This window comes from Bubalus bubalis, chromosome 6, assembly GCF_019923935.1.
Source record: "Bubalus bubalis isolate 160015118507 breed Murrah chromosome 6, NDDB_SH_1, whole genome shotgun sequence".
Taxonomy (NCBI): Eukaryota; Metazoa; Chordata; class Mammalia; order Artiodactyla; family Bovidae; genus Bubalus; species Bubalus bubalis.
In genome coordinates, this window is record NC_059162.1 from 102,481,324 (window position 1) to 102,504,547 (window position 23,224).

Consider the following 23,224-nt stretch of genomic DNA (forward strand, 5'->3'; position numbering starts at 1 on the left):
GGCGTTTGCCATCTTTTCACCAGCCTTAGTCCTCTTGTTCCCTTCAAGTGACTTAAGGCCCCTCCATGGGGAACAGATATCTCCCAAACACACCACTGCTCCTTGTCAGCGGTACCTTTGCTTAATTTCTTCCCTTCACCTGGACTTCCTGATCTGTTTCTTCCTGTCTAATGTTATCCATCCTCTATAACCCTTCCTCAATGATGGCCTTCAAACACTTTGAAACCTTCCTGGTTCTTCCCCAACCAGGTGAAATCTCTCTCCACAGAAGTCTGTATCATTTCTTCCCCAAATATTTACTGAATGCCTGCTGCATACCAGGTGAAAGTGAAAGTGAAGTTGCTCAGTTGTATCCGACTCTTTGCAACCCCATGGACTGTAGCCTACCAGACTTCTCTGTCCATGGGGTTTTCCAGGCAAGAGTACTGGAGTGGGTTGCCTTTTCCTTCTCCAGGGGATCTTCCTGACCCAGGGATCGAACCCAGGTCTCCCGCACTGCAGGCAGACGCTTTAACCTCTGAGCCACCAGGGAAGCCCAGGTAGTTTTCTTTCTTTTTTTAAAGATATTTATTTACTTATTTGGCTGTGCCGGGTCTTAATTGTGGCCCACGAGATCTTAGCTGAAGCATGCAAACTCTTAGCTGTGGCAAGTGGGATCTAGTTCCCTGACTAAGGATCTAGAAGCCAGGTCCCCTGTATCAGAAGTGCTGCTGCTGCTGCTGCGTCACTTCAGTCGGGGCCAACTCTGTGTGACTCTATAGACGGCAGCCCACCAGGCTCCCCCATCCCTGGGATTCTCCAGGCAAGAACACTGGAGTGGGTTGCCATTTCCTTCTCCAATGCATGAAAGTGAAAAGTGAAAGTGAAGTCGCTCAGTCGTGTCTAACTCTTAGCGACCCCATGGACTACAGCCCACCAGGCTCCGCCGTCCATGGGATTCTCCAGGCAAGAGTACTGGAGTGGGGTGCCACTGCCTTCTCCATTGGAAGCGCAGAGGCTAGCAACTGGGCCACCTGAGAAGTCCCATATCAGGTGGTGTTCTTGATGTTAAAATATCCATATACATTATGGGAACACTGAACTTGAAGAGAAAACAATCTGCCCAAGTTCTTCCCCAGGATTCAGATCCAGAGCTCCCTATTTCTATATCGCAACTCTGTCCAACCCATCCTAAAACTGCCCTCAGGACAAATGGCTCGAGTCCCTTTGTGCTCCGCGCTCAGCCCCCTTCCCTGCATCGAACGCTGCGTCAGTGCTCTGCTCCTGGAGGACAGTTGCCAGTTGGACCCCAGCATTGCTGCTTCCTCCCCTCCTTACCCGGATCTCCCTGCTCTCACGGTAAAACTCCTTGTCTTCCATCTTCTCAAACAGCAGAACTCTCCCTGGCCCAGCAGAACAGGCAAATCCCTTGGAATAGGCTGCGATGGCCAACACCTGGGGCAGCGACAGCTGGCTGTGGCTGCTGGTCATCGTGACCTGCTCGTAGGAAGGGACTGGGGAAGTGACTGCTGGAAATTCGATCAGGCTGGAAAAGAAAATAGCACACACAGATAACAGAGATGATTCCAAGGAGATGAACTGTGCCAGGGATGAGAAAGAAGGACTGTCCTTGGGTGTGGGAATGTGGCTCAGATGGTAAAGAACCTGCCTGTGATGCAGGAGACCCAGGTTCCATCCCTGGGTCAGGAAGATCCCCTGGAGAAGGGCTTGGCAACCCACTCCAGTATTCTTGCCCGGAGAATCCCATGGACAGAGGAGCCTGGCGGGCTATAGTCAATGGTGTCGCAAAGAGTTGGACACGACTGAAGCGACTTAGCATGCATGCACATGGGAGAAACCACTCAGTGTGAGCCCCCTTCCCCTGGCCTAAATGTGCCCCTTTGGCCGGGAGTGCTACTGGGGCTCCATGGGAGATGGAAGGTTATACACTTATATGGAAACCTTGCAATCCTCTGTGGTCACTGTTTTTATTATCATACTTATTTTGTTGTTTAGAAAAAAGTGGCTCAGAGGGGTTGTTTCCAAGATCACACAATTAGTAAGGGGAAGAGCTGAGATTTAAATCCAGGTTTCTGCTTCCTTCCCTCCCTTCCATCCCTTTCCCTTTCTTTCCTTCCTTCCTTCCTTTTCTTCTTCCTCCCCTTCCCCCTCCCTTCCTTTCTTTCTCTTTCGTTCATTTATGCATATTTGCATTCACTCATTCATTCACATAACATTTACCAGAGTTATGTTAATGACTCTGTGAAACAATGATAAATAAGTTGACCCAGTTCCTAAGCTGATGGTCTAGGGGGCGTATGATAAGCACTGTCAGGGACTGCCGAGTAGGATGGCAGTGGCCGGTTATCAGCTAACAAGAAAACCTAAAGACAGATATAGAAGAAGAACACCTGTCTGAGATGAGCAGAGGCTGGGGGCTCACAGCTGAGACCGGAAGGACAAAGAGGGATGTGGCAGTGTCCAGAGGAGTGGGGTCAGTGTAGGGGCAGACTGAGCCCAGACGTAGGAGAGTGCATGAGAGTTATTGGGTAGACAGAGGCAAGAGCTGCTGCTGCAGATATAGAGACGTGTCAGAGTAGCAAGGACATGTGGGCCAAGTTCAAGAGTCTGAGCTTTATCCTTGGAGTCTTGGACTCACTCAAAGATGGTGAACACAGCAAACTGGAGGGAAATGGCCTTATTAGGAAGTTCGCAACATAATCATGACAAAAAAGAAATGCCATTGGCATGGGGGTGGTACAAAGGGGTGAACCCAAAGACATTGAAGAAGAGGAATCTACAGGGTGCTGTTTTGATTGCAGGCTTGGGTATTGGGATCAGACATCTGGCTTTGAATCCTGGCCTGTTACTTAACAGTGCTGTGATCCTGGGTGAGGCATTTAACCTCTTAGAGTCTACGATATGGGTGTGATAATAATATGTACTATGTAGGGTGGGTAAGGCTCAAATGAGGTTATACACAGAGTGTTTAAGGCAGTGTCTGGACCACACAATGGTACTGTCCAGTATGAGTGAGATGACTATGACTGGCTGCAGTAGAGGTAAAATCGGCAGCTTCACCCTGAGCCCCTTCTCTGGTCCATACACTTCTGTCACCCTGACTGACATTTCCTTGTATTTCCTTATTAGTCTGCTGCTTCCTATCGAATTATAAGGTCCTGAGGACGGTGTCCCCAGCATTTAGCAAGATGCCTTGCACACTGCAAAGGCTTGGTGGACATTTATTTAATTGATTTAGTAAACTGGGAAGCCATATTTTCGAAAATAGGTAGTTTTGAAGACTAAGTCATACCAGTCCGTGAAACTGTTAGTTGTTCAATTGTGTCTGACTTTTTGTGACCCTCATGGACTCTAGCCCACCAGGATCCTCTGTCCATGGAATTCTCCAGGCAAGGATACTGGAGTGGGTAGTCATTTCCTTCTCCAGGGGATCTTCCTGGAAATTGAACCTGGGTCTCCTGCATTGCAGATGGATTCTTTACTGTCTGAGCCACCAGGGAAACACTTATAAAATGAGGTTAGGTATAAAAATAAAAATAGTTGTACCTAGGTTATGGTTATAAACATCAAATTTGACCCTGAATATGGATGAATACTAGAAAAGATAAAGGAATGATTTTTAAAGAGTGCTGTTTTAGGGGTGTTGCTATTGGCAAGATGAGTGTGTTTTTCTAAGAACTCCAGCCCAGAGGGCATTGTTACCTCTCTGATTCCTGGATCACCCCCAGGTTCTTTGTCTCGCTGGTGGGCTCCTTGACCACAATACTTGTCTCCCAGCGTTGATCTCCAGATTCAAAGAGGAAGAGTCTGCCTGTATCAGTGCCAGCAATAATCTTGTCATCGGACACCCAGGTGTGGGCAAGATAGTTTTGGGGTTCTCCCCTCTGAAAATTAGTTTGCTTCAGGGTTCCCTCAGCAAAACGGAGAAGCTTAAACATCCCATTTCCAGTGATACAAATCTGAGTGTTATCCTGGGGATTGAAGCTCACCTGTAAAATATGAAAGAATGAAAGAAAAAGAGACATAAAACTAAACTTGATGGAATTATTTTCCATTTAACTAATTATTAGTTAGTCCAAGTAGTTCACAGGATCCTTTAAACATCACTAAATCATATAATTTTAAGACATATTTGATAAGAGGACAGATCTATGTCCATTATATTTGTAGGGTCCATGAGTCAAATTAGGAAACCTTCAAGAGTCATCTGATGAAGACCAAAAAGCAGGATGAGCAGGTCTTGACAATCACCAAACTCTGTGTTAGCAAAACAGAATGAAAGCTCAGCTAAAAACAGACAAATGAGGGTCAGGCAGGTTTATGTGGCCTGTCCAGGGAGAAGGAGCCACATGTCAGGGACTAGGCCTCCGTTACCTTTACCCTCATCCCCATTTGCAGTCAGTCAATCTGGCACCCACACTGGATGGTGGGCACCTGGAGGGGCTGCGGCTTTATCTCTGTATCCCCAGGGGCGGGTTCAGAGCAGGCATCCAGTGAACGCTTCCTCAATCTGTTTGAGACAAGGTGCTCCCTGCTCTGAATAGGATGCTGTAGAATGCCTTGCCATGACCTGAATGAAATAATCCTCAGGCTCTACTTGTCTTGGCTGTGATTCTGTAATCACCAAGCAACCTGTTGATTAACAATTTCACTTCTCAAGGGAGGAAACACACTGGATAGATGATGTGTGTTCTGGTTGTGACATGCTGGTTCACACACCAGCCTCTTGTGAGAATAACAGAGTCTGTGCCCAAGATGCTGATTAGCCAGTATCTCTGAACCTGAACAGAATTGTGCGTGGACCTGTAAAACTGAGCACTAGATCTCAGACCAGGTTGACTGCTCCAAGCAAAGCCTCCTTGGGACCCAACCAGCCTCCTGACACGGCCTCTGCATTTTACCCTCAAAGCACAATAGAAACTTCTGCTCCTTACATAACTGCAATTTCATGGATAGCTTCCTAAACATTTACGACCTCACACCACTTTCCTGAAGTCTTCCCACTGCCCAGAAACGCTTCCCAATAGAGGCCAGGTCTGGGGAGAGACAGCAAATTGATCAAACTGCCTCTGACCCTGACTTGTGACCAGCAAGCAGTTCTGAGCCAAAATAAAGAACATAGGCCCTGGGGTCAGGGAGTCCTGGTTCTGCTAAATTGTTGGAGCCTCAGTTCCTTCATCTTTAAAACAGAGACAATAATTATGTATACTTTATATAGTGTTGTGTGGCAAATTTCCAAATGCATTTTAAGAAATCAGCAGTATTCCTGGCATATAGAAAGTATTCAATGAGGAACAGCTTGTACTATTTTTTAATAATTTGCATAATATTTGTTATTCTGGGCAGTACCTGGAAGACAGCATTGTTCTGAGTGTCGATTCTAACAATGGCCATGACTTTCTGTTTTTCCCACAGCCAATAGACAAGGTTTGATTCTGGAGGTGAAGTCTGAGTCAAGAGGTATTTGGAGTCTGGAGAAAAAGCCATGCAAATAAACTTCTGAACTGGGAAGTCAAAATTATTAAGGATTTTGCGCTTCCGGCAGGGGATGGCTGACAGTTCATAAATGGTGATGATGGGTTTATCTTGCACAGTCTCCGAGACAGCGAGGTAGCGCCGATTGGGACTGATAGCCAAGGCCAACATGCCCTGACTCTTGTCTGAGCCTGCAAACAGAGGAGAGGGGCTGATGAGGGGTGACCATGCATTCACCAAGATTCAGCACAAACCAGGCACCGTGGTGGGTGCTGCCAAGGCAACAGGAGAAAAGTGCAGAAACAGGTAACCGCTGATCCTTGTATCCTTCAGTACAACTGTGCCTTGGCTATTTTGAAAATAACTAGGATGGGCCCCTCACTGAGGCCGTGGTGGGAGGAGAAGTCAGGGAAGGATTCCTAAAAGAGGACAAAGTGAGAACAGGATGGGGGTGGGGCAGGTCAGGAAGGGCAAAGGTGTGGACGTGAGAAAGGGTGTAGATGGTGGGGGAACTACACACAGTGGGCAATGGCTGAGCATCCTCTGTGAGCCAGGGATGACCTAGATGGGTCTGGAAGGTGCAGCAGGGTCAGATAACAGGCCATTATGCCCTAAACAGCCAGCACTCCATACTCTTCCTCCACTTTTCGCTCAGTCGTGTCCGACTCTTTGCGACCCTATGGACTGTAGCCTCCCAGGCTTCTCTTTCCATGGGATTTTCCAGGCAAGAATACTGGAGTGGGTTGCCATGAGTTTGGGTAAACTGCAGGAGTTAGTGATGGACAGGGAGGCCTGGTGTACTGCGGTTCATGGGGTCACAAAGAGTCAGATACGGCTGAGCGACTGAACTGAACTGAAACTCATTTATATATTTCTTTATCCACTGTATTTATTTATTTGTTTATTATTGGGTTTCTGGGATATTTATACTAGGACTAGCTTATTTTTGTAATCATATCTTCATCATGTGTTTGGATACCTTGCAAAGTAGAGTCTCAAGGAAAGAGGGAGAAAAAAGGAAATGATAAATTCCATTCTGGATATACTGTGTGTGAGATACGTACTGTGGAACTTTCAAGTAAAGAGGTCTTAGCAGGCAGCTTGATATGATGAAAGCTAGAGGAGATGTTTGGACTGAAATACAGATTGGAGGTAAAAGTCATGGTGGGGCGTTGAAAGTGTGAGTGTAGACAAGACTGCCAGGAGAAGGCAAAGGACAACAGTTTTCCTCCCTCCTCTGTGCTTCTGTACCAGGGCTGTGCCAGGCCTAGCCCGTGTCCTGCTCGTTTACATAGTCCCAGTGCTCATTTGAATACATACCTGTCCCCATTACAATGCTGAGAGCTCCTGGAGGCCAGGGGCCCTGGCTTTCTGGCTTATTCATTATTTTAATCACTAGTGCCTGACTCCTAGTGGGTGCTTAACATGTGCTGACTGATTGCAGTTTGTAAATACTTTCCTGTTGTTTTAACCTAGTTGATGACTGACTTCTCCTTGAAATATGTTCACCTCCTATATGGATTTCCTCTTTTTGGCTACTCCTCCAAAGACTCTTTTCCAGGTTCTTCCTCATTTCCTGGCACTAAAGGTAGGAAGGCCCTGTAGCCCAATCTTTATCCTTCTTTTCTTTCACAAACACATTTACTCCCTGGGTGATCTAATCCATTCAAAGGATTTTTTTTTTTTAATTATTTTTTGGCCATGCTGCAAGCATGTAGGATCTTAAGTTCCCTGACCGGGGGTTGAACCCATGTCCCCAGCATTGAAAGTGCAGAATTAACCACTGGACCACCAGGCAAGTCCTCATTCTAAGGACTTTGTATTTCACCTCTATGCTGCTGCTGGTAAGTCGCTTCAGTTGTGTCCGACTCTGTGAGACCCCATAGACAGCAACTCACCAGGCTCCCCTGTCCCTGGGATTAAGAACACTGGAGTGGGTTGCCATTTCCTTCTCCAATGCATGAAAGTGAAAAGTGAAAGTGAAGTCACTCAGTCGTGTCCAACTCTTTGCGACCCCATGGACTGCAGCCCACCAGGCTCCTCCATCCATGGGATTTTCCAGGCAAGAGTACTGGAGTTGGGTGCCATTGCCTTCTCCCCACCTCTATGCTAACAACCTTCAAATTTTTATCACCAGCCAGGGCCTCTTTCTCTTGAATCCACAATCGACATCAATTGAAATTGAAAAAGTGTTAGTTGCTGAGTCATGTCTGACTCTTTGCTACCCCATGGACTGTAGCCTGCCAGGCTCCTCTGTCCATGGAACTCTCCAGGCAAGAATTGACATCAAAGTGCTCACTTAAGATCCTATTTGCATTTCTAGCAGGCATCTCAGTCTTCCCATGTCAAACACTAACATTCCATGCAAAACCTGCTCCTTCTGCAGTCTTTCCTGTCTCTATTAGCAGCAACTCCATCCTTTCAGTTGCTCAGGCCAAAACCCTTGCTTCTTCCTTTTCTCTCCCAACTACATCAGGTCGATGAGGAAACCTGTCACCCTCACCTTCAAAACAGAGCCAGGCTTTGATCTCTTTTCACCATCCCTGTTACCTGCTACCTGCTCCAAGCCACTATGTTCTCCCAGCTGGATTACAGCAATAGTCCTTCAGCTGGTCTCCTATTTCTTCTCTTGTCCCTCCTTAAATCTATTCTCTGAACAGTAGCCAGAAGGAGCCTTTTGAAACATAAGTCAGATCATGTCACTCTGCTCAGAATCCTCCATCCCAGCTTCTCATTTTACTCAGAGTGGGAGCCCTCGATCTCAAAGCCCATGTGATGTTGCTCTGCTTACTTCTCTGTTTCACCTTTCGCTCCTCCTCCTCTATTCACTCTGCTCCATGCATACTGGGTTCCTCACTATTCCCCTAACACACTCAGCACCCTCCTAACCCAGAGCCTAAAAGACGAAAGGTAAATGTGGAGCGTATTAAAGAGATAATATAGAAGAATATATTAATAAGCTTGAGTAAGGTTGATACATTTGACTTCATTAAAACCAAGAATTTCTCTTACCATAAGGAGGAAGAAAACACAAGCCCCAAACTGGGAGAAATTATTTGTAGTATGTATACATCTGACAGAGGATTAGCATACAGAAAATATAAGAAAGAAAGAAAGAAAGAAACTTAAGTCGCTCAGTCGTGTCCAACTCTTTGCGACCCCATGGACTGTAGCCTACCAGGCTTCTCTGTCCATGGGATTTTCCAGGTAAGAATACTGGAGTGGGTTGCCATTTCCTTCTCCAGGGAATTGTCCCAACTCAGGGATCAAACCTGGGTCTCCCACATTGCAGGCAGACGCTTTACCATCTGAGCCACCAGGGAAGCTGGCTTCCCTGGCTGACAGAAAATATAGTGTGACCATAAATCAGTAAGACAATTACCCCCAAAAACATAGAAAATGGATAAAAGATTTAAACAAGACATTTCACAGAAGATTAAACAGGAGTAGCCCCTTAATCATGTGAAAAGATATTCATCCTCATTGTGAAGTGAAGTCGCTCAGTCGTATCCGACTCTTTGTGACCCCATGGACAGTAGCCTGCACCAGGCTCCTCCATCCATGGGATTTTCTGGGCAAGAGTACTGGAGTGGATTGCCATTTCCTTCTCTAGGGAATCTTTCCGACCCAGGGATCGAACCCAGGTCTCCCACATTGTAGACAGACGCTTTACCATCTGAGCCACCAGGGAAGTCATCCTCATTAGTAGTAGGTAAATGCACAAAACATTAGAAGTAGAACAATAGCAAGGGGTGGTGAGGTTGTTGGGTAACAGCAGTGTGAACTAGTACTGCCACACTACTGTTTTGGTGTGTGCCCTGGAGAATCTCTGCACAAGTAGATGAGAACACTTGAATGCAAGAATGCTTATAGCAGCATGGTTTGAAATAGCAAAACAAACACACAAAAAAATGGAAGTGAAAGTCACTCGGTTGTGTTCAACTCTTTGCAACCCCATGGACTGTAGCCTGCCAGGCTCCTCTGTCCATGGAATTCTCCAGGCCAGAACACTGGATTCGGTAGTTGTTCCCTTCTCCAGGGGATCTTTCAAACCCAGGGGTCAAACCCAAGTTGAACCCAATGTGATCGAACCCTCATTGCAGGCGGATCCTTTACCGTTTGAGCCAACAGAGAAGCAAAAAAAAAAATGTTGGTTCTCAAATATCCATCAACACTAGAATGGATAAATATACTTGAGACATTAGAGTCATATGAGGGAATACTGCATAGTAATAAAAAGAACTCAGTTAACATGTACAAAATGCCTGAATCTCAGAGTATGTTGTTAAACAACAGAAGCAAGCCACAGAATATATACACTACCATTACATTTATATGAAGTTGGAAAGCAGCACAAACAAAAACAGTATCTTACATGAGGCCACACAGATAAATACGTGGTAAAACTATACAGAGAAATAAGGGAATAATTACAAATTCCAGGATGGAGTGAGAGTGGGCACATGTGAGATGAATGACATCAGGGAGAAACACTGAAACTGGTAATGTACTATTTGCTCTCCTTTTTGCAGACTTTCAAAGCTTCATTTTACTATAGTTCTTTAAATACTACACATATGTAGTATACAGTCTTTTGTATGCATGTCACAATAAAACAGGTTGAGCGTAGAAAACAGTGGAAAAGAGTGGCTAAGGTGTGAAAATCATGTATATCATTAGCAGGACCAATGTGAACAAAACCAAATGTTACAGTATACAAATGGTTATTTCTGACCTGGGGTAAAATCTCTAGTGTCTTCATCATAAACGGATTCAAAAGGTCTGTAATGAAAGTAGTGTACTCTAGAAAACTGTTAGAGAAGTCAAAAAGCAGCCCTGGTGATGACAAAGAGTGATAATGAAGATGCATGAAACTCTTCAAAAGAATTTTTTTCCATTAGATCACAGTGAAAATAAGTACCTTTGAATTAACAGGATTTTACATGTGACTTTATGTATGATTCATTAATCTATACATTAAAATAAGGCAAGTAGACATGTATTTCTTCTACATTTATAAAACTATATGTATATTCAAGTTGTCCAAAAAAGTTTTCTTTCAATCGTCGTATTGGGATTATGGTGTTATATTTGGTTCACATGGTTACCTAGGTGTCAGATTGGAAACAGTTTTACCTGGAATGAATTTTTGCCATTTCTGATCCACATTGTACTTCACACAGTGATTTCCTGAAGGAAATATAATGATCTGTTCATCGAAGAAGAAGACATTGTTGGACACGTGGGATCGAAGACCAAAAACATGCAGCGACTGAGCTACCACAGTGGACATGGCCCCGGTAGTTCCGCTAAAGATGCAACGCAGCTAGTGAGCACCGAGAAGCGCGAAACCCCGCCCACTCCGCCGCACCTGCCCCGCGACACGCCCGTGGCTCCGCCTCCGAACTGCTCCTCGGCCCCCTCTCCTTAGTAATCTCCTCCGGTGCCCCAGACCCAGCTCCTGCGTCTGCTCGTTCCTTTCGCCCTCGCGGCTTCCTGCTCCTCTGGACGACCCCCAGGGATCTCTCCCACCTGTAAGCTTCTGCTCTCTGGATCACCAGACCACGCGTGTGTCCAGGGTACTACCCCTACGAATCCGAAGCAACCCGGCCCTCACCGACGCCGGAGCGGTTCCTATAGCAACGGCAAGCCGGAAGTATGTCAGCACCCGGAAGCGGAAGTCCTTTGCTCAGAGAGCTGAGGAGCAGCTGTTTGCTCCAGTGCAGTTCGAGTCCACGTGGGTCCGCTGCAGGAGGGCAGGGGGCTGCAAACCGGCAGCGGTGAGGGGCGCCCTTTTCCAGGCGCGGGGGTCTCGGGCTACTCCGCTTCCTCCGGCAGGTGTGGACTCGCGCGCGGTGAGATGGACACCCCCCCGCTCTCAGGTTCGGACTCCGATTCTGATGACTCTCTTGTCACAGACAGAGAGGTAGGTATCATCCGAGCTCGGGGGGCTGCGCGAGGGAGAGGGTTCCTCACTCTCCCGTTCTTACCGCGGAACGTGCCCTGTAGTTGCAGGAGGCGTTTTCCCGAGGGCTTCTGAAGCCAGGCCTCAACGTGGTGCTAGAGGGGCCGAAGAAGGCCGTGAACGACGTGGTGAGTTCGGGCGCCCGGTCGGAGGATGCTAGACTTGGGATGCGCGCTAGGCACTGTTGTGCTCTAGAGACTGCATTCTGGTTCTAGGAAAGACACAACCCGAGCATTGCCAAGAGTGTCAACTACCTGTCGGGGTTTTGGAGGCTGGCTCTTCGTTTGTTGGTCTGTTACCTTTTTGTGAGCTTGGTGTCTGAATTTCCTAGAATGGCCTGAAGCAGTGTTTGGCTGAATTCAAGCGGGATCTGGAATGGGTTGAAAGGCTTGATGTGACCCTGGGTCCGGTACCAGAAATCAGTGGACCTCAGTCAACATCTCAGAACCAGGATCCGAAAGCTGTTGATCCAGAAGATGACTTTAAGCGTGAGATGAGCTTGTATGTATGTTTTTAAGTGTGGGAAAGGTTGTAGGTCCCTGTGCTAGAGAGTGGGGAGAGGGTGGAAGCCGTGAGCATGTGTTCCTCCGAGGTGTCCTAAGCCTGGGAGTAGGGAGGAAAGCTTCTTTGGACTAAAGAGTAGGAGATGCTCCGTGGTTAAGAGAAAGGCCCCGTGGTCCAGCAGTCACAATTTAAAGTCCAGTTTATTTTCAAATATTAAGTTTTAAATTTTTTTGTGCAGTTGATTATGAGAACAAAAAGTTGCTTATGTGGGATCCTTATATGGACTTTTTTTTAGTGACTAAGTAAGAATGTGTAATTGGCATTTGTAAGTTAGTGAGCACTTCTAAAGTGGTCATTCTATTAAACTACTAATTCATTTTACGCAATACTCCCCACCCCTTTTAAAAGCGTGTACATCTAAATTTCTCCTGAGTTAATGAGGTTTTATTACTATTTTGTTTGTGTGTGTGTTCTTGCTGGTGGAGGTCAGGTGTTGCGGGCCCTTCCGACCTTGGATACCTTATGAGAGGCAGTCAGAAGGATGTAATAAGACCTCTCTGCCTTAGCTTATTTCACACTTTGTCCTACATCTGCAGCTACCGTCAAGCCCAGGCAGCAGTGCTTGCAGTATTGCCCCGCCTCCATCAGCTCAAAGTGCCTACCAAGCGGCCTACGGATTATTTTGCAGAGATGGCCAAGTCTGATCAGCAGATGCAGAAGGTAAGAAATGGAAAAGGTTTTCTATGGAAGACTGAAGCTTTGTACTTAAGTCTATACAGCTGTCTTGTCTCCCTTAATGTTCAAACAAACAAAGGCATAAGCACATTAAAAGGGAGCCAGTTGTCAGAGGAAAATTATTATCTCAGTTATCTATGTCAGATTCATGCTAATCAACACCAGGTGGACAAATGTAAGGTTGACTTTTTCCTAATATAAACAGTTAAGGGAGCAAGATAATGTATAAAGTGTGGTCCCTAAGGTAAAGATTATCTTTATGCATCTTCTAGCTGGCATGGTCATGGCATGGTGTGTGGAAGAGAGAACAGTTCTTTACTGCCATTGCCTGGGCAGCATTATAACTTGTAGACAGTTACCTTTCTCTGAGCCTCAGTTTTTCTCTGCTGTAAAATGAAGGATTAATATATGGCTCAGATTTGGCATAATTTAGTTAGGTAAGTTAAGGCTAGTCAAGGCTATGGTTTTTCCAGTAGTCATGTATGGATGTGAGAGTTGGACTACAAAGAAAACAGAGCACTGAAGAATTGATGCTTTTGAACTGTGGTGTTGGAGAAGACTCTTGAGAGTCCCTCGGACTGCAGGAAGATCCAACCAGTCCATCCTAAAGGAAATCAGTCCTGAATATTCATTGGAAGGACTGATGCTGAAGCTGAAACTCCAATCCTTTGGCCACATGATGTGAAGAGCTGACTCATTGGAAAAGACCCTTATGCTGGGAAAGATTGAAGGCGGGAGGAGAAGGGGATGACAGAGGATGAGATGGTTGGATGGCATCACCAACTCAATGGACATGAGTTTGAGTAAACTCTGGGAGTTGGTGATGGACAGGGAGGCCTGGCATGCTGCAGTCCATGGGGTCACAAAGAGTTGGACACAACTGAGTGATTGAACTGAACTGAACTGAACAGTTAGGTAGAATTTGGTCCTTATTCAACTTTGGGAGGCAGAGAATTACTAATGTCTAATGCAAGATATACCTAAATAGTTCCCTTGGGTCTCAAGCTGGATTTTCTCGTCTCAGTGGTACTCAAGGAAGCTAATCTTGAGATGAACCCAGACCCATTTCTGCACATTGAAATTCATAACTGTTCATTCTTTAATGGAAATGTCTATGTTTAATGCAAATGGCTAGGTACCTGATATCTGTTTGAGTTTTTATAGTGCAGATGGTATACTGGAGAAGGAGGCTAAAGCTGCATACTGGTTTCACCTCAGTCTGCAGATGGTATGGATGGAGAGAAGTTAGTCTTTTCTCCTGATTCAGTGGCAAGCAAGCTGTTTTGTTTAACAGAGCAAACAGCACACTGGGAATAAGAAGGTTACCCTGATGTTGCGGTTCCAAGGCTGAGACTTTTGGTGTCTTGGATAAAGGTGTTAGCCTTTGGGCCTTCTTATCCTTGTGTGTGAAACACAGGGCTTGGAGTAGATGATTCACAAGGCTCCTCTGAGCTCCACAGTGTGTCCGCTCCCTGCTGCAGCGCACCCTAAGCAGCTCCCATGCCATTTTCAATTAACATAAGCTGACAACATTTTGTGTTTTAGATTCGACAGAAACTGCAGGCTAAACAGGCCGCCATGGAGAAGTCGGAAAAGGCTAAGCAGCTGCGAGCACTTAGAAAATATGGAAAGAAGGTGGGAAGGACGACAGACAGGGATGGGGCCAAGGGTGTTTGTCCATAGATTGCCTGGTCTGGGTTGGTTCTGTGCCTGGTGTGTGTTCCATTGTGTGTTTACCATCTCATAGCAGCGTGGGTTGCTAGTGTCCGCAAACGCAGTCCCTCCTGGACACCTCTGTGTCACCAGAAGTGGTATGGTCACTACAAGCGAGTCAGGCACTTCTCTGGGCTGTGCTTTACACACCTGTACAGTGAAGAGCTGGGTCCAGATCAGTGGTTTCCAAACCTGACCTCCCAGCACAGTCTGATAGGGGGTAATTTAGTTTGACCAGGGAACATTTGGCAATGTCTGGAGGCATTTTTGGTTGTCACACCTTGGTGGGGAGTGTGCAGTTGGCAGCTTGTGGGTGGAGAGCAGGGAGGCTTCTTAACATCCTGCAGTGCATAGGACAGGCCATGCTCCCCCCGACAAAGGATGATCTTGTCCAAACTGTCATAGTGCTGGGATGCAGAAACCCTGCCTTAGAATTTAAGCATCTCTTTTTATCCTTAAAGGTTTTTTTGGTTTGTTTTTTGGGGAGATTGTTTTTTCTGTTGGTATTTTCATGCCTAGCAACAGTGGTTTAGGTATTTAATCTGCCCAGATATAATTAGAGAATTGGATGTTGACATAAACATGATTTGTGCAGTTTTGTAGCAGGTTGTGTCATGGGTAAGAATCCAGACTGCCTGGGTGTGAATCTCAGCTCCACGCTTGCTGTGTGACTTAGGCAAATTATAGCGTCTCTCTGTGCTTCGTTTTGGGATCATAAGAATTTCTGCTTCACTGGGTTGTTGGGATGAGAAATTGAGAATGTACTTAGGGCCTTAACGTGGTTGTGGCACACAGTCAGTGTCCAGGGGTGGCCACAGCCCGGTCACTGAGAGACACTATAGACATTTGGAGTGCTGGTTTGGAGTGGGTGTAACAGTCCTGTGTCCACATCCAGGTGCAAACAGAGGTTCTTCAGAAGCGGCAGAAGGAGAAGTCACACATGATGAGTGCCATTAAGAAATATCAGAAAGGTGAGTGTCTTCTCTCATAAGGCTGCAGGGGAGCAGGGGTACCTGCTGATTCTGTCAAACACATCCGAAGGCTTGATTGATTTGGAACTATTGGACCTCACATTTGGGAATGGTGTGGGGAGCAAGATGTGCCTCTTAATAGCAATTCCATAAGTAACATCCTTCTTTTGAAGTTGAATCTTTTTTTTAAAGCACTGTGGTGCTGATCAAAGTACTTCACTCCCAGGTTTCTCTGATAAACTGGACTTCCTTGAGGGAGATCAGAAGCCTGCTGCACAGAGCACAAAAGAAGGAGCCAAAGGCCAGCAAGTGAGGAAGGGGTGAGTGCTGTGTTCTGTTTTGGTGGTGGTGCGTGCAGGGCCGCAGTTCCTGGTGTGGCCTCAGTGCACGGAGTGCAGCTGTGACTGCGGCCAGATCTGTGGGCCACGTGATGGGCCCGTTCAGCCACATGGGTCTTTGAAGGTTCAATTGAGGTGATTTCAGTGAATACGCAGTAGAAGTTGATTCCTCATGTGTGAGGGTTGTGTGCAGACCTAGGGTTCTGGTCTGGGTTCTGTCTCTCATTAGGAGGGTAGTTTTGAGCAAGTACTTCACCTTCCTAAATGTTAATTTCCTCATCTGTGAAAATGAAAAAAAAAATTGTAAGTACCTCTTATATTAGAAAAATGAAAAGGGATAATGTTGGATATTGTTATTGGTTCTTTTCGTTCACCTTTATGCATTCCTGGACATCCATCCCAAGGAGAATGATCATATCTGTATAATATAGTCCATGCTGTGATAGAGGCATTGAGGGAGAAGTCTGGAAGCCCATTTTAGAAATATGTGACATGGTCCAGGGGTCAGAGTCTGGGGATGGCTTCCTGGAGAAGGGTTCACCAGAGCTTAGTCTGAAAGATGAGTGGGAATTAACCAGGAGAACAGGAGAGACATGGGTTTGGGGAAGATGGAAGAACATGAATGAGCAGAAGTGTAGAGATGAAAACAGCAGGTTTGTGTATGAGGAACAGCCAGCATTTGGTGTCATGGGGGTTACCGTGAGGCAAGGAGTGGTGAGGTGTAGCTGGGAGGACCTGGGCTGATTGCAGGGCAGTGTTGTGAGGAGCCTGGGCTATTTCCAGCGGTCAGTGGGGAGGTGCTTATGGGCTTTACTCAAAGTGGTGAGCTGGTCATGTTGATGTTTTCAATATTACAGTGGTACTTGTGTAAGTGAGGGAGGCAGGGAAATTGATCAGGGGACCATTAAAGTCCAGAGAACAAGGATAATGACTTGAAAGTGGTAATAGGGGTAGAGAAGAGAAAATTGGTTGAAGAAATACTCAAGAGGTCAAATTAGCAGGACTCAGTAATTGAGCTGGGTGCAGAGAATGAAAGAAGGAATTATAATCCACTCTAGGTTCATAGCGTGGGCAGCTGAGTATATGGTAGGACCACCAACCTCAAGTTAGGCTGTAAATACAGGAGGTGAAACCAGTCTAGGAGGGCAGTGACTATGACTTTGGATATGGTGAACTGAGATTCCTGTGGGATGATCAGTTTTAACATGTATTACACTAGAACATTAACTGCATTTAATATCCTTGGGAGGACTAGGAACAACTGAGGGTGATTTAATAAGAGTTTAAAAATGGGGCTTCCCAGGTGGCTCAAATGGTAAAGAATCTGCCTGAAATGCAGAAGACCTGGGTTTGATCCCTGAGTGCAGAAGATCCCTTGGAGAAGGGAATGGCAACCCACTCCAGTATTCTTGCCTAGAAAATTCCGTGGACAGAGGAGCCTGGTGGGCTACAGTCCATGGGCTCTGAAGATAAATGATGAGCCACATGATAGATCTTTTCCTGATTCAGGCTTTGTTTTCCTGCTTTGGTGGTTAAGGCTGTAGGTAGATGATCCTGTCTGGGGAGTTTATAGAGTAGAAATACTGGGTCAAGGATGAGATTTTGGGTACAGTAGTATCTGCGGGCTTCGTTTACAGAGAGGAAACTGAGGGGATCGTAACATTTGTCAGGTTTGCAATGTTGAGGGTAACCTACAAGACTGCTTTTTTCCAGGCCCAATGCCAAGCGACGCTATAAAAACCAGAAGTTTGGTTATGGTGGGAAGAAGAAAGGCTCCAAGTGGAACACTCGTGAGAGCTATGATGATGTATCCAGCTTCCGGGCCAAGACAGCTCATGGCAGGGGCCTCAAGAGGCCTGGAAAGAAAGGATCGAATGTGAGTATGGAGTGAGGGGGCTGGAGCAACCTCCACTGCCACCCCTCCCTTCTCCCTCCCTTTCTTTCCTGTGTCCAGACCCTGGGGCAGAAGGCCAACTGCTGTGTGAACACATGTGATATTTCCTTTTCTGCAGAAAAGACCTGGAAAATGGACGAGAGAGAAAATGAAGAGCAGAAGACACTAAACAAGCCGCATCTTTGTGTACAAACACCAGGAAAAAGAGATGGAGACTTGGGATTTCACAAGGCAATTGGATCCCTTCTGTTAGCTTCTTTTTGTAAAAATTCTTTCAATAAACTAAAGAAAAATTTTCAGAGAAATATATATTCTTGGTTAAAAACTCAGGACTAAAAGATTTAGAAGTTACTTTTACATATTAAATACTATTGCCATTTATTCTTAATAAATAAACGAGCCCTGTGGAGGTTAAAAGCATGGACTCTAGGGCCAGACTGCCAGGTTTGACACCTGGCTTTGCTGTGTACTTGCTGTTTGACCCTGGGCACCCTGATTTTTCTGTGCTCTGTCATCTCTGTATAGACATTGATAATAGAATCTACCAAAGAGGGTTCCTGTCAGCAGTGAGTTAATATGTGCAAAATGCTTAGCACACTTCCTGCCGTATAATGAAGCGTACATGCCTTCGTGGGATTGTTTTGCTGGGTGGGGTGGTTCTCCATAATGTCTGCTGAGCCACGTGGTGTGTGTGTATTTGAAGTTCTCCAGTGCCGGCTTGGAGCTGTGTGCAGGTTGAACGTTGTGAGCAGGCCATGTTTCGTGTTGGGATTTTCTCTGTCTTGAGAGGTAGGAAGGGAAGACAGCTTCCCCCATCGCACCACACCCACCCCCGCCCCCATTCCAGTTTAGACATTTTGAGTCTACAAATATCTGAGAACTCTAGATGCTTAAGCAGAAAAAACAACTCATTTTGCATGGTTTTCTTGTAGCATCATTGGTACCTAAAAGATCTCTCTGGTTTCCTATGATACTGTTTCTAGAACAAAAAGAATGAATTTAGTTTTTGTAAACTAATTTCAATGAACAAAAGTCTAAGCACATGGGTCACATTCTCAGAAGACCACAATGTTTTACCCCAGCCTATTTTGACAATTTGTACAATAGTAGTGAATAGGGTAACGAATAGTAATTCCAGTTAGGAGCCTTAGCTTAAGAAACTTTGAATTATGAGTGGAACATAGGAGAGTTTTAAGATTGATAGAGTTTACCCTAGTAGGGACAAAAGTAAATTACTGACTTGAATACTTCTGTAGGGTTTGGATGATGTACCTTCTTTCCTTTTTTTTTCTTTTTATAGCAAAGAGAATCACTTAATTTCAGAGATGTACTTTATAGAGCTTATTTATATCACTTTATCATCCCACTCTTAAAGTATAATTGGGCTACATTCAGTATTAGCTCTCACATTGCTTTAAAATGTAATCCCGTGCATTGAAGGATGGGCAGGATGCTAGTAGTTGCCATGACCAAGTCCAGGCTGTTCTTGCTTTGTACCAATATGTGTGGACTTCAGCTGTCAAGGTGCTGTATCAATAGCAGTTCCTGGACAACACTGTTCACCTTTCAGTTACCAAAGTATTGTTAACCGAGTAACTGTGGAAAGTAGAGATTTTGCTGCTGGCTCTTTAGTCCATAAAACCACTGCCTAAAAGATACATAATGGTTACTGACCCCAAATTGCTTCTTTCAAAGTCTGTGGGTGATTGGTCGCTAGGTCCAAGTGGCAAAGAGTGCAGTTGTGTTGCCTCCTCATCTTCAGCAGTAAACCCACATGGCATTTTATGAAAGTAAGTAACTGAAAGAGGGAATTGACCAAAGAAATGGAAAGTGATAAAATTGGAAATAAAATTGAATAGGATGCAAATGGAGTTACGGGAGGAATATATTGCCAGGGAATGGAGACATGGCTGCTGTTCTAGGACTAAAAAGAGATGCAGCTAGATAGCTAGTGAATGTGAACTGAAACAGACTGAGGAAAATGGAGAGGATGGTGAACCAGAGGAAGTCACCCTGGCAGAAAACTTCACACTAAAGGGACTCTTGGAGGTATTTTGTGACATTGAAAGTACAAATGATACAATGTTGAAAGCGAATCTGATAGGCATAGAGTAGGATAATTAGTTTAGAAATCCCACTAGAGGATTAAAAATAGGTAATTTTAAAGGAGTTTGGGAGATTTGTAGATTAATGACCACTCAAGAAAATCCAGGGATCTAGCAACAATCTGTCCTTTATTGTGCCCATCTTTGCATGAAATGCAATAAAGGACAGAACTGGTATGGACCTAACAGAAGCAGAAGATGCTAAGAAGAGGTGGGAAAAATACACAGAAGAATTATACAAAAAAGATCTTCATGTCCCAGATAACCATGATGGTGTGATCACTCACCTAGAACCAGACATCCTGGAATGCCTTAGTCAAGTGGGCCTTATGAAGCATCACTAAGAACAAAGCTAGTGGAGGTGATGGAATTCCAGTTGAGCTATTTCAAACCCTAAAAGATAATGCTGTGAAAGTGCTGCACTCAATATGCCAGCAAATTTGGAAAACTCAGCAGTGGCCACAGAACTGGAAAACGTCAGTTTTCATTGCAATCCCAAAGAAGGGCAATGCCAAAGAATGTTCAAACTTGCGCTTATTTCAGATGTTAGCAAGAAAATGCTCAAAATTCTCCAAGCCAGGCTTTAATAGTATGTGAACTGTGAACTTCCAGATGTTCAAGCCGGATTTAGAAAAGGCAGAGGAACCAGAGATCAAATTGCCAGCATCCGTTGGATCATCAAAAAATCAAGAGAATTCCATAAAAACGTCTACTTCTGCTTTATTGATTATGCCAAAGCCTTTGAATGCATAGATCACAATAAACTGTGAAAAATTCTTCAAGAGGTGGGAATATCAGACTACCTTACCTGTCTCCTGAGAAATCTGTATGCAGGTCAAGAAGCAACAGTTAGAAACCAGACATGGAACAAAAGACTGGTTCCAAATAGGGAAAGGAGTACATCAAGGCTGTATATTGTCACCCTGCTTATTTAACTTACATGCACAGTACATCATGTGAAATGCTGGGCTGGATGAAGCACAAGCTGGAATCAAGATTGCTGGGAGAAATATCAATAACCTCAGATATGCAGATGATACCACCCTTATGGCAGAAAGTGAAGAGGAACTAAGAGCCTCTTAATGAAAGTGAAAGAGGAGAGTGAAAAAGTTGACTTAAAACTCAACATTCAGAAAACTAAGATCATGGCATCTAGTCCCATCACTTCATGGCAACTAGAAGGGGAAACAATGGAAACAGTGACAGACTTTATTTTCTCGGGCTCCAGAATCACTGCAGATGGTGACTGCAACCATGAAATTGAAAGACACTTGCTTCTTGGAAGAAAAGCTGTGACCAACCTAGACAGTATATTAAAAAGCAGAGATATTACTTTGCCGACAAAGGCCCGTCCAGTCAAGGCTATGGTTTTTCCAGTAGTCATGTATGGATGTGAGAGTTGGACTACAAAGAAAGCTGAGCATCGAAGAATTGATTCTTTTGAACTGTGGCACTGGAGAAGACTCTTGAGAGTCCCTTGAACTGCAAGGAGATCAAACCAGTCAATCCTAAAGGAAATCAGTCCTGAATATTCATTGGAAGGGCTGATGCTGAAGCTGAAGCTCCAGTCTTTTGGCCACCTGATGCAAAGAACTGACTCATTTGAAAAGACCCTGATGCTGGGAAAGATTGAAGGTGGGAGAAGGGGGTGACAGAGGACGAGATGGTTGGATGGCATCAGCAACTTGATGGACATGAGTTTGAGCAAGCTCTGGGAATTGGTGATGAACAGGAAAGCCTGGCGGGCTGCAATCCATAGGGTCGCAAAGAATTGGACATGACTGAGTGACTGAATGGAACTGAGCAACAATCTACGCTACCCTGAAGGAAGACCAGGTGCATCCAAGTGCCAGGCACACTCAAGCCACAAGTCCTGAGAGTTAAATCTCTGCCCCTTCCCCCCACCAGTGCCTTAATGTGTACCTACCTGGAAGCTCCCTAAACCTTATGACCAACCTAGATAGCATATTAAAAAGCAGAGACGTTACTTTGCCAAAAAGGTCTGTCTAGTCAAGGCTATGGTTTTTCCAGTGGTCATGTATGGATGTGAGAGTTGGACTGTGAAGAAAGCTGAGCACCGAAGAATTGATGCTTTTAAACTGTGGTGTTGGAGAAGACTCTTTAGAGACCCTCGGACTGCAAGGAGATCCAACCAGTCCATTCTAAAGGAGATCAGTCCTGGGTGTTCTTTGGAAGGACTGATGTTGAAGCTGAAACTCCAATACTTTGGCCACCTCATGTGAAAAGCTGACTCATTGGAAAAGACCCTGATGCTGGGAGGGATTGGGGGCAGGAGGAGAAGGGGATGACAGAGGATGAGATGGCTGGATGGCATCACCAACTCAATGGACATGAGTTTGAGTGAACTCCAGGAGTTGGTGATGGACAGGGAGGCCTGGTGTGCTGCGATTCATGGGGTCACAGAGTCAGACACGACTATGTGACTGAACTGAACTGAACCTGGAAGCTCCTTAAACCCTGCAGTCTAGGGGCTTTATGGAGATTTCACCATGTGGGCATTATTGATGAAATCATGGGCCATCAGTGATTAGTTCAATCTTGAGCTCCTCCTCCCTCCCCAGATTTTGGGTGGTGGGGATGAAGTTTTAAGTTTCTAACCAAGGTTTGGTCTTCGTGGGGAGCAGCCCCCGTCCTGAAACTATCAAGAAGCTGCCCAGACTCACCTCATTAGAACAAAAGACCCTCCCACCACCTCTATCACTTAAATTACAAAGGATTTAGGAGTTCTGTGTTAGGAACCATGACAAAGACCAAATCTCTTTCTATGATATCACAAGTCACCCCCTGGTCATTGACCATGGATTCCTTACAGCAGATGCACTGTAACAGTCATGAGATACTGGCACACTTCTAGATCCCCACGTAGTCACTAATAATTGATCTGGCCCATCCTTGGATGAAAATGTCCATCAGGGTGGGGCCACTCAGGACTGCAGCTTCCATTCAGTCTTGGCAATTTCAAAAACAGGAGTGACCTCAGCAGTATATGGCTTCACTCTTCAAGGTATAAGTCAGGAACAGCCAGATGGAACATACACAGAGAGCAAGGTATTGGCCAGGTGTGGGGGAAGTGATGAGGTGTGGTGCACAGAATGTCCGTGCACTCCTTGGGTGAGTGACTCTCCCAGCACTTCTGTGTGTTCAGCTGCCTGGATGGTCCCTGGTTCTTTCTTCCCAGAACCTTCAAATTGTACCATGTGGGGGTCTTTGGGGGGCAGTTCTTTAGAGCTGGCTCATTTTCCCAAAAAGGAGCCCTCTAGCTTCAAACCCAGGGTAAAAATGCAGCTTGGTGGGCGAGGGGTTCATCCCTCCTTTCACAGATGTTCATTGATTGTTTTCAGGCTCACACCTACTCCTAGCCCACCTCTTAGTGTCTCCGAGCCCTGGCCTTTGCCCATTCCCGCAAGAGTAAACCTCCAGTGTGGGAGCTGTTAAGCATCTGGCACTGGGGTGTGCAACGGGACTCCCAGCAGACTCCCTCCCTCCTTCAGTTCCCTGCCTCA

At 45.5% G+C, this 23,224-nt stretch overlaps 2 protein-coding genes across 5 annotated transcripts in view; one reads left to right on the forward strand and one right to left on the reverse strand.

Annotated features, from left to right (window-relative positions):
* The window catches only part of CFAP57 (cilia and flagella associated protein 57), a 72,967-nt gene extending 61,762 nt beyond the window's left edge, over positions 1-11,205 (reverse strand). For 2 of the 4 annotated variants that reach the window (XM_045166176.1, XM_045166179.1), the window contains exons 1-5: positions 11,008-11,093; positions 10,612-10,784; positions 5,350-5,666; positions 3,703-3,989; positions 1,318-1,525 (exon numbers count right to left, since the gene is read on the reverse strand). In XM_045166176.1, the coding sequence (XP_045022111.1) occupies positions 1,318-1,525; positions 3,703-3,989; positions 5,350-5,666; positions 10,612-10,768 (969 nt within the window). In that variant the 5' untranslated portion in view covers positions 10,769-10,784; positions 11,008-11,093. Of the gene's footprint in view, positions 1-1,317; positions 1,526-3,702; positions 3,990-5,349; positions 5,667-10,611; positions 10,785-11,007 lie in introns of those variants that run through there. The other 2 variants (XM_045166177.1, XM_045166178.1) reach the window with 2 other exon arrangements.
* EBNA1BP2 (EBNA1 binding protein 2) lies at positions 11,199-17,900 on the forward strand. Its single transcript, XM_006068301.4, has 9 exons — positions 11,199-11,401; positions 11,485-11,568; positions 11,772-11,941; positions 12,541-12,664; positions 14,225-14,314; positions 15,288-15,363; positions 15,590-15,683; positions 17,415-17,577; positions 17,714-17,900. The coding sequence occupies exons 1-9, from the start codon at positions 11,336-11,338 to the stop codon at positions 17,762-17,764; spliced, it is 918 nt and encodes a 305-aa protein (XP_006068363.2). The 5' UTR covers positions 11,199-11,335; the 3' UTR covers positions 17,765-17,900.
* Positions 17,901-23,224: the final 5,324 nt, after the last annotated feature.